At 44.1% G+C, this 16,734-nt stretch overlaps 3 protein-coding genes across 11 annotated transcripts in view; 2 read left to right on the forward strand and 1 right to left on the reverse strand.

The window, feature by feature from the left end:
* RHPN2 (rhophilin Rho GTPase binding protein 2) overlaps positions 1-2,764 on the forward strand; it is a 60,304-nt gene extending 57,540 nt beyond the window's left edge. For all 4 annotated transcript variants that reach the window (XM_036346311.1, XM_036346312.1, XM_036346313.1 and 1 more), the window contains one exon: positions 1,476-2,764. In XM_036346311.1, coding sequence (XP_036202204.1) covers positions 1,476-1,739 — 264 coding nt within the window. In that variant the 3' untranslated portion in view covers positions 1,740-2,764. The remainder of the gene's footprint in view (positions 1-1,475) is intronic.
* A 308-nt stretch (positions 2,765-3,072) lies between these two features.
* On the reverse strand, positions 3,073-6,148 carry FAAP24 (FA core complex associated protein 24). 2 transcript variants are annotated; one of them, XM_036345072.1, is made up of 5 exons: positions 6,089-6,148; positions 5,793-5,910; positions 5,540-5,679; positions 5,205-5,357; positions 3,073-4,173 (listed from the first exon to the last, which is right to left on the reverse strand). In XM_036345072.1, the coding sequence occupies exons 2-5, from the start codon at positions 5,896-5,898 to the stop codon at positions 3,925-3,927; spliced, it is 648 nt and encodes a 215-aa protein (XP_036200965.1). In that variant the 5' UTR covers positions 5,899-5,910; positions 6,089-6,148; the 3' UTR covers positions 3,073-3,924. The 2 variants fall into 2 exon arrangements, with proteins under 2 accessions (XP_036200965.1, XP_036200964.1); XM_036345071.1 differs by having other exon boundaries at positions 5,793-6,138.
* Positions 6,149-6,392: 244 nt separating this feature from the next.
* Positions 6,393-16,734, forward strand: part of CEP89 (centrosomal protein 89) — a 73,637-nt gene continuing 63,295 nt past the window's right edge. For all 5 annotated transcript variants that reach the window (XM_036346528.1, XM_036346530.1, XM_036346533.1 and 2 more), the window contains exons 1-4: positions 6,393-6,532; positions 9,718-9,824; positions 11,676-11,834; positions 14,390-14,573. In XM_036346528.1, coding sequence (XP_036202421.1) covers positions 6,494-6,532; positions 9,718-9,824; positions 11,676-11,834; positions 14,390-14,573 — 489 coding nt within the window. In that variant the 5' untranslated portion in view covers positions 6,393-6,493. The remainder of the gene's footprint in view (positions 6,533-9,717; positions 9,825-11,675; positions 11,835-14,389; positions 14,574-16,734) is intronic.

Genomic DNA, 16,734 nt, shown 5'->3' on the forward strand with positions numbered 1-16,734 from the left:
CCAGGAGGGCATCTGTTTAGATGCAGGCCTGGGGGAAGCAGTGTTGAATTAGAGTTGACATTCACTGGTGGGATTGGGTAAGGGAACTGAGGGTGTTTGCAAGGGAGGGGTTATTCTGTCTAATGGACTTTAAGCAGGTAAAAGTTGAAAAATGTTTGCGGCATTAAATCTGCCTCCAGGAGTTTGTTTTATTGTTTTTAATGAGAGCACGTGGGTCCTGTAGAGCATATGGGATTAATGGCAGTTTTATAGGAAAGGGAGCAGGATTTTATCCAAAGGAGCCACGTATTTTATAGTGAATACCCTCCTTTATTGCTGCATCACTCAAATTCCTTGATTTACATTAAGAACAATGTACCCAACCACTTAGGTCTATTGTATGTGTACTTATATAAATGGCCTAATTTCAGTGCCTGGAACACAGATGTTTGATAAACATTTGGTGAACAAAGCAATCTCAATGTTAGGCAAGCCTTACAAGCAGGTGATAACACACATGGACGTGTTTAGAAAACAAGTTCCTTTATATTTCCTATTGGAGTCCTACACGTCCTTTAAAAGTTGGGTTTAATAGGTACACTTTTGTGTGGCAAAGATGACAAAGTTCTGGAGATGAATGGTGGTGATGGTTGCACCACCACATGAATATATATAATACTACAGGACTATACCACTTAAGTAGGGGGAAAGTTAATGCCATCCTCACTGTGGATTCGATATTGTCTTTAAAGAGAATGAAGTTTTGTTTTACCTAATGGCATAGACTGAAATCCAAGATACATTAAGTGAAGAAAGCAGGATGCAAACCAGTCAGTGTGTACAGTGTGTTCCTTTTACGATAAGACCAAATGGTGACATATACTTATGCACATATCATTACCTGTATATGAACATTATCTCCAAAAGTGCAACAGAAATCATGTTTAACTCAGAAGGGCCTGGAGCAAAAGTAGGAGGAACATTTACTGTTCACTCTATGTATTTTCATATTGTTGACCATGAGTATGTATTACTTTTTCAAATATAAGAACCTTAAAAAGTGAGTGTATTCCTTAAAAATTGTCCTTGTTTTTAAGAACCTAAATCTAGCCCTGGCTGGTTTGGCCCAGTGGATAGAACGTCAGCCTGCGGACTGAAGGGTCCCAGGTTCGATTCTGGTCAAGGGCACATGCCCGGGTTTCAGGCTTGATCCCCAGTAGGGGGCATGCAGGAGGCAACCGATCAATGATTCTCTCTCATCATTGATGTTTCTATCTATCTCTTCCTCTCCCTTCCTCTCTGAAATCAATAAAGATATATTTTTTTTAAAAAAAAGAACCTAAATCTATATAAGGATTAGTCACCTGAGTTTCAGAATTATATCAACTGAATCCTAAAGAGGATGCTGTAAGTGCAGAATGTGTCTCAGACTTTGCAGTCATTTATCAGATATCTTGAGGGTTTCTAACACCCTTTTGTTCCTTCTCTATATGCAGCATAATAAATGTGCCACATACTCTGTGGGAATGCAGAAAACTTACTCCATGATCTGCTTAGCCATAGACGATGATGATGATAAGACTGGTAAAACGAAGAAGATCTCGAAAAAGCTTTCTTTCTTGAGTTGGGGCACCAACAAGAACAGACAGAAGTCCGCCAGCACCTTGTGCCTCCCGTCGGTTGGGGTTGTCAGGCCTCAAGTCAAGAAGAAGCTCCCGTCTCCTTTCGGCCTTCTTAACTCCGACAGTTCTATGTACTAATGTGAGGAAACAACACTCAGGCCCAAAACATTTCCAGTGCTGGCTAGGCCTTCATATTTGTGCCATAACGGGAAATTTCTAAATATCCTCATCCTGTTTTCTCACAGTGTAACCTTACAACAGATGTCTATGAGTGAAAGTAACAAGAAACTTCTAGAAATGTGTGGAAAACAAATTTATTCAAGGAATGTCACCATATTGCTGCATGTTATTTATTATACAAAGTATTGTAAATAGAATAGTAATGAAAATATGACTATTTTTAATGGCTACAACTATGACTTTTAGTTACCATCAAAGTTAAATTGGGGTTACCTATATTGGTCTTATTTGTAAATTTCCAGGCTTCGGTAATAGATCATTCCTTAACTCAGAATCTAGATGAGCCCAAATTAAGGCAATCAAGGGACCATAACGATGGGTTTAAATTAGTATTACCATAAAGGTTACAAAGAGGTGCTTTCTAAGGGTACTTCATTAACCGAAAACGACAAGATTTTACTGCTATTTCTATATAATATGAATGCAATTTCCAGATAAAGCCTGGTATCCAATTTGTCATGACTTATTAGATAAGCAGTTTTGGAGTAGCCTTCCTTCTAGTTACCTGTCATTCACAAGTGGCTAACACAGCGGCAGTGTTAGATGGAGATGCTGTCTACAAGGTAGATAATATACTGTTTGATACTCAAAACATTTTTCATTTTGTTTAAAGTAGAAAGTACATAATTGTATATTTTAAGTCTTTGAAATGGGTTGAATTTTATAAGGTAATGATGTAAATGATTCATTTGACTTTTTAAAATGACATTCTTACCAGTTGATTTCTCATGCTATAAGGTGGATGATACCGTGATTCTAACAAGATTCACTGTTGACATAGTACAAGTTATATAGTTTAAAAACATAGCATTGAGATCTAATTTTGAGAATTAACAAGAATTTAAAATGTTCTCTAGTGTGCAGTATCAAAAGGGAAGCAACACCTTTGGGAAAGTTTAAAATAAACAGATTCATTTGCCTGAGTTAATGTTTTTTACTTTTTCACTTTAATTCTCTCCTTTCAAAATGTTTCTATCCTAATGCACAAATGATTTCATTGTTTGGCTTTTTAAAAAACTACTAACATTTCACAAAACTAGACTTTCAAGTTATCTTAGTATCTTTGAAAACATATGGCATCTTTAATTTTATTTATTTATTTACTTAATCTTCACCCGAGGATATTTTTTCCATTGGTTTTAGAGAGAATGGGAGGGAGGGAGGGAGACAGACAGACATCAATTGGTTACCTCCCTCATGGCCCCTGACTGGAGCAGGATTGAGCCTGCAACTGAGGTACGTACCCTTGACTGGGAATGGAACCTATGACCCTTCAGTCCGAGGGCTCACGCTCTAACCACCGAGCAAAACTGGCGAGGGCAGTATTTATTTTTTGAAGAGGCAAGTGTACCTTTGGATCCCCAGATCTCTCTGGACACAGCTGCCCTGCCATTCTCCTGTGTATCTTCACACTGTTGGGCTATACATTTACAAACACATTCCCCCTCCCGCTCTCCCCACACACACATTGGCTTTTTATCTTTAAGTGGGTACTCACCACCCCAGGCTTTCTGTGTTCAGATGTGCCCAGTGATGATAAACAAACTGTGCAGCCACCATAAAGGAAGCGATTGAGGGAGGAAACGCAAAGGCTGTGCAACGTATTTACACTGGCAGCAACCCTCGAAGCACAGGTATATTAAGACCAGACCTGAAGAACAGTGGCTTTGCCACCAGGAACAAGGGGCTTATGGTACACAGTGCTTCATTGTAGGTTTGTCTCCTTTAGAAGGTTATAACCACTGAAACCTGATAAGACCTTTCCATTAGATGTAGGTCAAGGTCACACATTCAAATCTGCCCAAGTTGGCTTTTTTATCAATCTGAGAGTCTCTAATTCAAGGGACTCTCTTTGGAAGATCGCCACTGGCCCTCTTCATGGTAGCAGAACCAGGGCGGCACCAACTTAAGTGACAGCACACAGCAGCACAGGGCAGCTGGCAGGTTCCTCTCAGGCCTCACCTCATCTGTCACTAGTTGCTGTGAGAGGAAATCTTTTTTTCTTGATTTTTAAACATGAAAACAAGATCCTGTAGTTGGTGGTGTAAAGTAGAACCCGTAGTGGATGCTGTGAGAAGAGCTGTCACCGGGACTGTGTGAAGAACGCATGAATTTGCTGTGCTGCTGCTTGCCCAACAACTTGCTCCAGTTCTTGGATGGAAGCATTACTCAGCTGCTGGATACTCGGGAACTTCTGAAGCAGAAGGGAAGCTTTGATTTTCCCAACTCCTGGGATCTGCTGCACAGTTCGAAGTAAGAATGGCTCAGAGAGCTGAGCCTGTTTCTTCCTGAGAAAAGGGTTCTTACTGGGCTCTTTGGTTTGCTCTTGAACCTAAACCGAAATTGAAGAGCCTGTGAGCACCCTCTAGAGGACTAACAGTTGTTTCAGTTTTTCTATTTGGTTCAACTTCTCACTACAAATGTTTTCATATATCATGAATACAAATTTTCATCAGCAAAATTATTGAAAGGTGAACCATATGACTACACAAAGGAGTAAGAGATAAAATTTTTAAAAATAAAAACTTGGGTTTTCAGAATGGTTAGGATAAAACCAATGAAAACATACTCTGAGGAATTCAAATTTGTTCCTATGATCCACTAAGAAATGTTTCAGCTGTATGAGATTAAGTGATGCCTATCTCTAAATTGGACCTGCCCATCAAAGGAGAAACCCAGTCTTCAGTTAGTTATGGATACAGAAAGGCAGATAATAGCACTCCAGCAAGGAAAGTTAGGAACACTAAAACAAAAAATGTGGCAGAGAGCATGGAGGGATCTGTGAACAATTTGGTTCTCAATCTTAGCTGCACATCAGAGGGGAAGATTTAACAACAACAACAACATAAGACAGATTGATGCCTAAGCCCTACTCCCACACTCTGATTTTTAATTGGTCTGAGGTAAGGCCCATGTATTACTGTTTTGAAAAGTTTCCCCGCAAAATTCTGACATACAATCAAGTTGAATAATCTTCAGCGAGGTTTAAAAACAACAACATAAACTTGCACACTGCATGCTAATGCTTAAAAGATACGTGGGGATGAGGTAGAGCCGCTGGGCCTTTTCCCCAGCGTCAATGCAGAATAAATGATGGAGTCATCACAGCCTGGGAGTCTCAAATCAGGTCTCCAACCTGTTCACTTGTTACACAGTTGCCTAAAATAGGGATCAAGCTCAGCTGGTTGCAGGGGCAGCTTCTGGACTTAAATTCCTCAAAAAGGTTTTATAAAGCCACACAGAATGATTAGATTGCATTGATGGACTCAGGACCATAACAAGGGCAGCTGCTAAAAGATCCAGGAAGGCCAGTTGAGAGCCTCAAGACAGGGCTCTGATGGTGGAGTAGGAATCAGTACTTACTAACTGGATGATGATGCAGGACGCTTCCACCTGGCCGGCCACTGGGAGCAACACCATCCCAAGGTCCAGCACAGTAAACTTCTGTATGGCTGGGAAGTACTGTTCACTCGTCGGCGTTTTTTCAACTATTGCAATTCCTTGAAGATTACTGGACTTCAAAGAAAAGTAAAAACAACAGTAAACCATTTGGTAACAAAATTCCTTTCAAGCTTAAGAAAGCTATCCCTCCAAAGTGCTTGGAATGGCCAATGATTTTATATAAATTATCCCATACACAAGAGGGAGGAGGACTAGAAATTCATTTTCAATGTCAGTTTCTTCAATTCAGTACTTACATTTCTAACGCGAACCAGCCTCTTTCGGTAGCTATTTCCTGCCACCAAATCGGCTTCTGTGATATAAAGAATGCAGGATCTGACCGACAAGTAAAAATCTACCGGTGCTAGGCCATCCTCAAAAACAAGTTTAACTTTACCTTAAAATGCAGACAAGAAAATAAGTTTGAATGAAAAAGGTAGCAGTTGGTTGAACGTTTTTTAAAAGTGGGGTGAGGACAGAGAGGGTTTATGCAGAGGGCAGCCCACCGACCTTGCATGCCCTGTGCCAGCTGCGACCCGCGCCATTTCTCATTGGCAACAACGTGCCCCAAAGGCACGTGCACAGGGCCTGTGCCATCAGGGGGGTTCCTATCCATGGCGAGCTCGATCTATAGAGGGAAATGCAAAACTGAAGTGCAAGGCTGTCCTGCACACGGCCCCACGTTCCACTCGAAGCCGGGGCGGGGCCTCTCGGCACGGGCCGGTCGTCAGTGTCTCTAATTATTTGCCAAAGCCTAAGAACCAGGAGATTCCTGTCCTGGAAGCCCAGGCGCCCATTTTCGTCACCTGCCTTACTCCTCACACCCCAGCTCCATCCGCGCCCTGACTCCACAGTCGAGTCCTGTCTTGCCCGCCCTCCGCCTCGCAGGGCCTGAGATAGGCTATGGCGTCAGAGATCGACATCTCCTCTGGCCAATAAGAGAACGGACAGCAGCACCGTTTCCGCCCCGGAGGGATTTTGAATGGGACCCGCTGGTTGCCAAGAGCGACGGGTATGAAGTATCCTTGGCTCTAATTGGCCGGTGAGAGAGCAGAGCCAGTAGCAGACGTGGTTGTTGCGGAGTCCCCTGAGTAGAAAAAGCGTCCGGGGCCAGGCCAGCGGGCGGGGACCAGGCTATAGGGAGCGGTCCTGGGCTTTGAGGAGACTTGCTTGTCGGTCCAGACCCGCTGGGACCATTCCCCACAGCAAAGATGCTCCTGGGGGTTCCGAGAGGCCGCAAGAGCCAGTTTGTAAGTAAATTCTTGCGCGGCCTGCGCCCTGGCCTGGGGGCCAGGATTTAAAGGAGGAGGGCTTGGGGTTTGGCTTGAGATTGAGGCCAGGTAGCGGCGCCTCGGGAAGTGGTTTACCATTCGAAAAGCCCCGGTCTTTTGTGCTCTAAAGAATCCTTTATCCCGGGTGAGCCCCAGTCGGACAGGAATCGCCCAGTCTCCCCACGTCTTTCTCTCAGGTGTCGGAGAGCTCACTCCTGCCCGCCACAGACCTGCCCCACTGCTGGGTGTCCCCCTGGGGAGTCATTCCTGATTCCTCCCCGCCACCCACCACGGACACCCTGTGAGAAGTTCTTTAGAGTCTACCCACCAAATACATCCGGCAGCTGTTCCCGCCCCGGCCTGTCCAACTGCATCTACCTGAACTGATGCAGCAGCTCCTCGCTATTTCTTTGCCCTTTTTTTTTTTTTTTTTTAAGATATTTTATTGATATTTTACAGAGAGGAAGGGAGAGAGATAGAGAGTCAGAAACATCGATGAGAGAGAAACATCGATCAGCTGCCTCCCGCACATCTCCCACTGGGGATGTGCCCGCAACCCAGGCACATGCCCTTGACTGGAATCGAATCCGGGACCCTTCAGTCCGCAGGCCGACGCTCCATCCACTGAGCCAAACCGGTTTCGGCTCTTTGCCCTTTTTTGCTACTTACTTGCTCTAGTAACCTGACTCCAACAATCCGTTAACACAAACCTCCCATCCCCATCCCGCACAACCAATCTATTGATCTTACCAGTGTTCTCACTGTCCTCATTTCCAGCCCTAGTTTCTAATTCCATAGTCTATCATTATAATCACTCCTGTATACACCCCAACTCCCGTGCTGCTGTCTCTTTCGCCGCTTGCCTGGCGAAACTCCAAACCTACTTATATCCAGTTCTCCATTAACGTAATACTTCAAGCATTTTGGTAAGGGCATTCCTGAACTCCGTTTTAAATCGAGGCTAGCAAGCATGTCTGACTTGGCTACCTGTTTGCAGCCCCCGCACCTGCAGCGAGCATTTCAGACAGGCTGAGAAGCAGGGAGGACATACTTGAGGCATATTTTTGCATTGCAATTTTGCTTACTCAGCCTGGCATTATTGAGTTCCTGCTCTGTGTCAGACACCCACAATTAATTGACAGCCTATAGCCACACTGTACAAAGGATAGACAAACCCTTAAGTAATTCATCGTAGAGAATATGTGTAGAGAAGAGGAGGGGGGCAGCAAGAAATGAATCTGGGTTCATTGGTGTTCATTGGTAGGAACCAATAGATAGCAGCTTAGCAGCCACACTAGACTCTTTACCTGTTATCAAGAGAGGGGGGCTGCCCATGAGGGTTTTCCTGGTGGGTTGAGATGGGTTCATCCTGTGTTTTAGAGGCTGAGGTAGGAGGACCACAGCTGGAAATGATTATAGTGGTACAGTGAGAAATGTTTAGCATATTATGGGAGATTCACTCTATTAAAAAAAAAAAAAAAAGCAAAACTCATGAGGCCTTTTTGGAGGATATACTGGATGTGAGCCCCTAAGGATTCAAAGGTGAAGAAAACCTTTTTTTTTTTTTTTCTCCTTGAGCATCTCCTTGGGGTGGGGAAAGAGGATGGGGAGTCGGGGAGGAGGCAAATATTAAACTGTCAAATTGTTTGACCAGTACGGGATGGTAGGTGCTCCACAGTGAGGTAAACAAAGAATAGAGGAATACAGCAGACACTGCTCTGGAATGCCTGTTCTTGGGGTTGGCATGCAAGTGAAACTGGGAGGTTGAAGGGCTGCTGCAGGAGACATTTGGGAGGTCTGTCCATCCCTCCTGAAGGATGCCCCCAACCCTGGCTGTTCCCCTTGGTTGTACCTCTCTTCTCTCCCATACCTTATGCCTACCACTGCTTCATTAATCTTTCCAGGGGCCATTTTCAGTGGGTGCTCCTCACTAGGCCACAGGATCACCTTAGTCTTGTTTCAGAACTCTTCAATGGAAACAATCCCCATGCTTATTCCCAACCCATTGTTCTAGCCTCTCCCTCTCAGATGCCTCTATATTGCTATAATCCCGCAAACTGGATACTTGTTATTTCCAGAGCAGTGCCACTAATGTCTTGCTTCATTCCTTTGTTCATGCTGTTCTCTCTTCCTAGAATGCTTTCCTTCATATTTCCCAAATGTGAGAGCAGTGGCCGTCTTTGAAGATCTAGTCTAAATTTCTCTGTGGTTTTCTCCAAGAGGCCCCCTTCCCTCCCTGGGTCACCTCAGCACTTTTTCTTATCTTTCCCCTGGCACATTCCATAATTCCCTGTTGTATGATAAGTTTTTGCATGTTTTCCTCTGTACTCTCCCTCCTTGAGGATGTCGACAGGTTTATTAATTGCTGTCATGGTATTTTGCTCCTAGTAGGTGTGAATGAATGGCTAGTGCACAGAATATGATTGGGCTATTCTCAGAAACTTCTAAGAGACTCCCAGTTGCCTATAGCAGATTCCCCTACTTTCAATGTGTGTTATGAACTAGTTTTTGTTATTCTGCATCATCAAAACTACCTAAAATCTACAGGTATAGAACAAAGTGCTAAGTGCTAAAGTTCAGGGTTGATGAAGACAAGACGGTTGCCTGCTCCCAGGAAGCTTCTGTTCTGTAGGGGGTTGGCAAGTGAGGGCCTAGGCATTGGTCGGTAAACTCATTAGTCAACAGAGCCAAATATCAACAGTACAAGGATTGAAATTTCTTTTGAGAGCCAAATTTTTTAAACTTAAACTATATAGGTAGATACATTGTTATTAACTTAATTAGGGTACCCCTAAGGCTTAGGAAGAGCCACACCAAGGGGCCAAAGAGCCGCATGTGGCTTGCAAGCCACAGTTTGCCGACCACGGGCCCTAGGGTCACCGGAGGCAGTGCTATACGACAAGTCGAGGTGCTTCGGGGCTCCCCTGGGGGTCAGGAAAGCTGCTCTGAGGAGGAAAGGTGAGAAGGCCCCACTATAGGCAGCTGTAATGGTGCTCCCTGGGTGGGCATGCTTGCCGGGCCAGATGAGCAAGGGGAGGAGTGGGCCTCCTGGTGGGGCTAGATCCCTGAACTGCCAGTGTCCCTTCTCAGGCCTAGGGAGGGGTGGTGGCAGGACCCAGGTGATTCTTTACACCAGTGACCTGTTCTGGGTTTTATTTGTGCAGAAACACATCATCCATGGCCTTCTACCTGCAGCCAGCATTGCACCGAAGCCAGCTGTGCCCCGCACACCTCCTCCCCGCAGCCCCAACCCCTCTCCAGAGAGACCGAGGTGAGTCTCAGGTGAGCAGGCACTGAGGTCACCCTTGTGCTCAGTTGCCAAGTGGTGGGTCCTAGAACTGATCCAACTGGCAAGATTACAAGTAGGGTGATTAGAATCATGTCCTTTGAAATATTTATCATGGTTCCATAATTTAATATGATTTCTCTGTGGGATAATGGCCTATCTCTTTCAGGGGTGGACTCCTCACATTTTGTAACTGAATGCAGTTAGTATTTTCCAAAATAGTAAAGCCCAAGTATTCCAGTTGATGGCATGTTAAAAGGAATTTTAATTGTGGACATAATTTTCTCTTTAAACGTAAGTCGGCCTTTCAGAAGAACCGCTCTGTGGGAGGGAATGAGAAGCGGGTTCACTTCCCAGGGCCTGGGATTCCCACGTCCTCCAGTGCTCCTAACACATCCGTTAATGACTGTGTTTTATACATCATCGAAGCTAAGGCCCCTGCTGTGCTCTCCAAGATTATAAATATAGGAGAATTTTAGACTGTTTTTTATCCAGTAGGTACCTGGATGCATGACTTGACTATTAACAATGAGAACAAATTTCATTCCAGGGTGATACCTTCTAGTGTTCTTTGAAACTAGAATATTGGATGCCTCCTGATTAAAAAACACAAATATTTTTAGTGTTTGTTTTCTCCTTTAGTATGATCTTGATAATAAGAATAGCCATTTATTAGTACTTACTCTGTGTCAAGGAATCTAGTAAGTGCTCTAGAAGTATTATTTCTTTTCATCCTCTCATGACCCTATGAGAGAGGTCCTGTTGGCATCTCTCTGAGCTCAAGTGTTCAGCATTTGCCTGAAGTCTCACAGCTGGCAAGCAGTGGCATCGCTGCGATGCACTTGAAGGTCTGTCCAGCTCCATTAAGTAGTGTTATTAGAACTTAAATGTTTAGATAGCAGCAGCAATAATGAGAAGGTTAGCTTTACATCCCATTATAAAGCAGGAAAGCAAAAGAACAGGTCATATCCTGCCAAGCATGCTATAGACTCATTAGAAAACTTCTATAGTTTCTGTGATTTACAGAAATATCTTCCCAGATTGTAATCTTTATAAACCCCAAATAAACAACATGGCTTTAGCAAACTTAGCATACTTCTAGATCTTTTTATTTTAAAAAAATAACATTTAAATTAATCTTTGATATTATTCCACTTCATGTGTAGTAATAATAGTGTAAGAGTCTTTTGCTATTTACTTCGATTGCCTCCTTCCCATCCATTGTGTAACTGTTGTCATACATTTTATCTATTATAAACTGCATAATATATTACTATTTTTGCTTTAGACAGTTGTTTATCTTTTTTTAAAAAAATATATTTTATTGATTTTTTACAGAGAGGGAGAGGGATAGAGAGTTAGAAACATCGATGAGGGAGAAACACTGATCAGCTGCCTCCTGCACATCCCCTACTGGGGATGTGCCCGCAACCAAGGTACATGCCCTTGACCGGAATCGAACCCGGGACTCTTCAGTCCCCAGGCTGACGCTCTATCCAGTGAGCCAAACCGGCTAGGGCCTGATCTTTTATTTTAATATAAAAACTATTTGAATATAGACTCCCTGGATTAGAGATCTAGTTTCATCTCCTATTAGCTTAGAAATCTTGGGCAAGTCATTTAATTTACATGAAAAATGGAGGTGACAATAATATCTCTTCATATAGTTGATGTGAGAATGAATTAAGATTGTTTGAAGGCACATAACAGACTGCAGGCCTGTGGTCAGTAGTTATGCACTAAACATTGTAGAACAGATGGTATGTTTTGATTAACTTATGTATCCTGTTGTTTAACTTTTTGTTCACCATCTCACTGGGATGCTTTTGTCCATAGGTCTGCTCTAGCTGCAGTCATTCTAGCAACAACATTGACTGGCCGGACTGTTGCCCTTCCTCAGCCACAACGGATATCCCAGTCTGAGAGTGACGTGACTCACCTTGAAAATGACAGTTTCATCATGCCCTATGCCACCACCTCAGAGCTGAGGCATCAGTAAGGACCATATCTCTGATTCTGCTTCCTCTAGGACAGCGGTTCTCAACCTGTGGGTTGCGACCCCTTTGGGGGTCGAATGACCCTTTCACAGGGGTCGCCTAAGACCATCGGAAAACACATATGTAATTACATATTGTTTTTGTGATTAATCACTATGCTTTAATTATGTTCAATTTGTAACAATGAAATTGGGGGGTCACCACAACATGAGGAACTATATTAAAGGGTGGCAGCATTAGGAAGGTTGAGAACCACTGATCTAGGAGCAGAGGAGGAGCGTGTGTGTGTGTGTGTGTGTGTGTGTGTGTGTGTGTGTGATTATGATTAGAGCTTAGTAGTGAGGTTTTTTGTTTTGTTCTTTTTTAAAATATATTTTTTTTTCTTTTTTTTTTTTTAATATATTTTTATTGATTAAAATATTACATATGTGTCCTTGTCCCCACGTTACCCTCTAGCCCCCCCCCCCCCGCTCATGCCCTCACCGCCCCCCGCCTTTTATCTGTCATGCTTATTCAATTTTGTTTTTGTTTATATTTTTATATGCCAAATATTCGGTATGTTTCATGTAGTAAGATGTATCAGCCTTTTCTTTGTATTTCCTGTCATTATTGTCAAATCTAGAAAGAACTTCCCTATTATATACAGCATTATATATATGCTCATGTATTTCCTCCTAGGACATGTTTATATTTTTGGTTTTTACATTTTAATCTTGACTCCATTTTTAGATATTTGAATATAGTCTATTTTTCTCCTGGTAGCAATTATACTTTGGCTGAATAAGAGCTAAATATGAGGACAAGATTCTAAAATGTATTGGAAAGAATAAGCAGCTAAGACCATCAGAAGAAATTTGGAAAGGAAGAATATTGACCCTGGGGGTAGGCTGCATTAGTCCCATTATATATTTTTTTGTTAATCCTCACCCAAGGATATTTTTTCTATTGATTTTTAGAGAGAATAGAAGGGAGGGAGGGAGCAGGGAAGAGAGAGAGAAACATTGATATGAAAGAGACACATCGATTGGTTGCCTATTGCAGGCATCCTGACTGGGGTGGGGATCGGGGATGGAACCTGCAACCCAGGTATGTGCCCTTGACTGGGAATCAAACCGGTGAACCTGTGGTGCATGGGCCAACAATCTGCGTGCTGAGTCATACCGGCCAGAGTTAGCCCCGTTATATTTTAAAACCTATAGTTGAAGTAGTTAAAATAGAGGAGGACAGGTTCAGTGATAGAGGTGTTCATGAACACCTGACGTGAACCTAGTGTTGGGAAGCATATTGAATCTCTAGTAAAGGCAGCTGCACAGATTAAAAGGGAAGGAAAGGATTCAACAGTATATGGATTAGCAATTTTATTGGAAAAATCAGCTTTGCCTAATTCATATATCAAAACAAATTTCTATTGAATGAAAGTATTGATTTGTATATATACATAAATAAGACTATTAAATCTTATATCCAATCTTATCAAAACTGCTATTTACTCCTACACTAAGAATCTAGATGGTTAAAAGAAAGTTTTAAAAAATCATCTGTATGTTAAAAAAATTAATAGAATAGGAAAAATATTTGTAATAAATACAAAGTCAGGCTTTTAATTTTAGAAGAAAAGAAAGTTAATTTCAAATTAGAATTGACATATTAGAAGCAAAATAGATAAATGGAGAAAGGACACGAACAGACAATCATGAACAGAGGAATTAAGACTTGCACACAGATATATGGAAAAATATCTAGTCTTGGTAAGATGCAAATTTATATTGTGAGATTTAATTTCTTTTGGCAAGTTTTAGAATATTATTACCAACGTAGTCACAGGGTGGAGAAATGATTTGTGAAATAATCTTGTGTGGTATGCATGCAGACCCACAAAATGTTTATACCATGGACTCAGCAGTTTGCCATCTGGTTTGTTTTATAGGATTAATCCTAAAAACAGAAGAGATTATTTGCACATGGATGTCCATTACAGGGTTATTTATAGCAGTGAAAATTGGGAGGGAGAAACCAGTTAAGGGAAATGGCTGACTAAACTGGTGTAACTACTTGAGTCTTTACCTTATAACGTTTTGACTTTAAAAACTTGTTAACAGTGAAGCAGATTGTATTGTATGCAGTGATAAGTGTAAGAATCTAGGTAAAAAACTAGAAAGAAATTTTAAGAGTGTGCAGAGAGCCTGCTGGTGTGGCTCAGTGGTTGAGCGTTGACCCATGCACCCATGGTCACCTGTTGGATTCCCAGTCAGGGTCCATGCCCAGGTTGCAGGCTTGAGCCCAAGCAGGGGGTGTCCAAGAGGCAGCCAGTCAATGATGATGTTTCTCCCTCATCAATGTTTTGATCTCTTTCTCTCCCTTCCTCTCTCTAAAAATCAATAAAAACATATTTTATAAAAAGTGTGTAGAGAGATGGGATAGGGGATGACTTAATCCTTTAGAGTCTATGTATTTTGTAAAAGTAGTTTTATGGTGGGGGCTCAGAGGCAGTGCATTTAATACACGTACGTGTACCAGTGTGAAGTAAGTGGCTGCTTTAATGTTGGAATACAGACCAAACTGGCAGAGTGAGACAGGAAGAAGTTCTTTGCCATCCTTCGAAATGCTGGGCCATGGGGAGGAAGAGGACACTGACTCGCACCTGTCATCTAGCAACAAGGAGTCCTCAGAAGTCAGTGCTCATAAGGAAGAGGGAAGAACTGGCGATGCTGTGTATACCACGCCACGCAGAAATCAGGTATTTGTCACATTCCAGAATTTCCACTGCACCTCGACATTAACTTATAGTAAATTGTGTATGTGTAAGGACTTTCTTTTCACTCTTCTACCTTTGATGGCTTTTGTTCTGTGGCTTATTTTTTTAATGTGTCCAGTCTCGTTTTCTATCTGGCTAGGCTAAAATTTAAAATTTTTCCTTTACCTTTCAAAGACAAACATCAACATTTTCAGTGTAGATTTTCTTCTGATGCTGAGTAATCCTGTTCATTTCTTAGACCCCAAAAGCTAACTTTCCTATCACTTTTCCAATATCAGTATGCATAGTTGCAACCTTTCTTCTAAGTCATGCCTGGCAAAAGGAGTATCTTCATTTATCTCCATAGCAGCTGGTATTGTCTGAGTGGTTACTGTGAGTCTCTATTTCAGGCTCTTACATGTATTTACCTCCCAGCATCTTGGTGAGGTAGATTCCGTTTTTGAACCTATCACAGGTGAAAACCGAGGTACTGAGAGGTTGAAGGAGCCACTGCCCGACTGGTCTGGTTTACAATCTGTGCTCCTAGGTTTTGAAAACCGGTTAGTGCCATTTCTTTAATAGCAAAAGACAGCACTGTAATTTCTTTTTTCCTTTCTCTTTTTTCACCATCATTATAACATGTGTTAGCATGGTGACTACACATGAAGACTAGCAGGTTCAAAGTATATTCATATTGATTATATTATACTAGAGGCCTGGTGCACAAAAATTTGTGCACTCGGCAGGGAGGGGGGTCCCTCAGCCTGGCCTGTGCCCTCTCCCAGTCTGCGACCCCTCGGGAGATAACGACCTGCTGGCTTAGGCCTGCTCCTGGGTGGCAGAGGGCAGGCTCAATCCCTAGGTGCAGCCCCTGGTCGGGCTCAGAGCAGGGCCAACTGGGGAGTTGGGGCGCCGCCCCCTGTCATGCACAGAGCAGGGCGATCGGGAGGTTGTGATGCCACCCTCAGTCACGCTCAGGGTAGGGCCGATTGGGGGGTTGGGGCACTGTCCCCTGTCATACTCAAGGCAGGGTCGATGGGGAGGTTGCGGCGCCACCCCCTGTCACGCACAGAGCAGGGCCAATCGGGGTTGGGGCACTGCCCCCTGTCATGCACAGAGCAGGGCCCATCAGGGGGGTTGGGGCTCTGTACCCTGTCACGCACAGAGCAGGGCCAATCAGGGGGTTGGGGCACTGCCCCCTGTCACGCACAGAGCAGGGTCCATCAGGGGGTTGGGGCGCCGCCCTCTATCACCCACAGAGCAGGGCCGATCAGGGGGTTGGGGCGCCACCACTCTCACACTCAGGGCAGGGCCGATGGGGAGGTTATGGCTCTACCCCGTCACACACAGAGCAGGGCCCTTTGGGGGGGGGGGGGGGTTGGGGCGCCACACCCTGTCACACACAGAGCAGGGCCGATCAGGGGGTTGGGGCACTGCACCCTGTCACACAAAGAGCCGCAGGGCGATCAGGGGGTTGGGGAGCTCCCCCCTATCAGGCACAGAGCAGGGCTGATTAGGGGGTTGGGGCGCCTTCCCCTGTCACGAACAGAGCAGGGTGGATAGGGAGGTTGTGGCCCCGCCCCCTGTCACACACAGAGCCGCAGGGCGATCAGGGGGTTTGGGCGCTGCCCCCTGTCATGCTGATCCCAGTGCCGGGAGGCCTCTCGGCTCCGCTGATCCTGGTGCTGGGAGGCATATTACCCTTTGACTATATAGGATTGAGGCCTGGTGCACGGGTGGGTGCCGGCTGGTTTGCCCTGAAGGGTGTCCTGGATCAGGGTTGGGGTCCCCACTGGGGTGCCTGGCCAGCCTGGGTGAGGGGATGATGGCTGTTTGCAGCTGGTCACACACCCTTCAGGGTGGGGGTCCCCACTGGGGTGCCTGGCCAGTCTGGGTGAGGGGCTGAGGGCTGTTTTCAGGCTGGGGGTGACTGAAGCTCCCAACCGCTCCTTTTTTTCTTTTTTTTTTTTATTCTGGGCCAGCTTTAGCTTTGAGGCTTGGCTCCAGCTCTTAGGCCTCACTGCTGAAAGTAGGTTTCTGGCCTTTGCTTACAGTGTTGTGATCCTGCTGGCTGAAGCCCGGTGGACTAAAGCAGGTTTCTGGGGTTTTGTTTAGCTTCTATATTTGTTACATAGTTGCTTAGAGTTGCAGCTCAGAGGCCTGC

The sequence above is a fragment of the Myotis myotis genome, unplaced genomic scaffold, assembly GCF_014108235.1.
Source record: "Myotis myotis isolate mMyoMyo1 unplaced genomic scaffold, mMyoMyo1.p scaffold_m19_p_19, whole genome shotgun sequence".
Lineage (NCBI taxonomy): Eukaryota > Metazoa > Chordata > Mammalia > Chiroptera > Vespertilionidae > Myotis > Myotis myotis.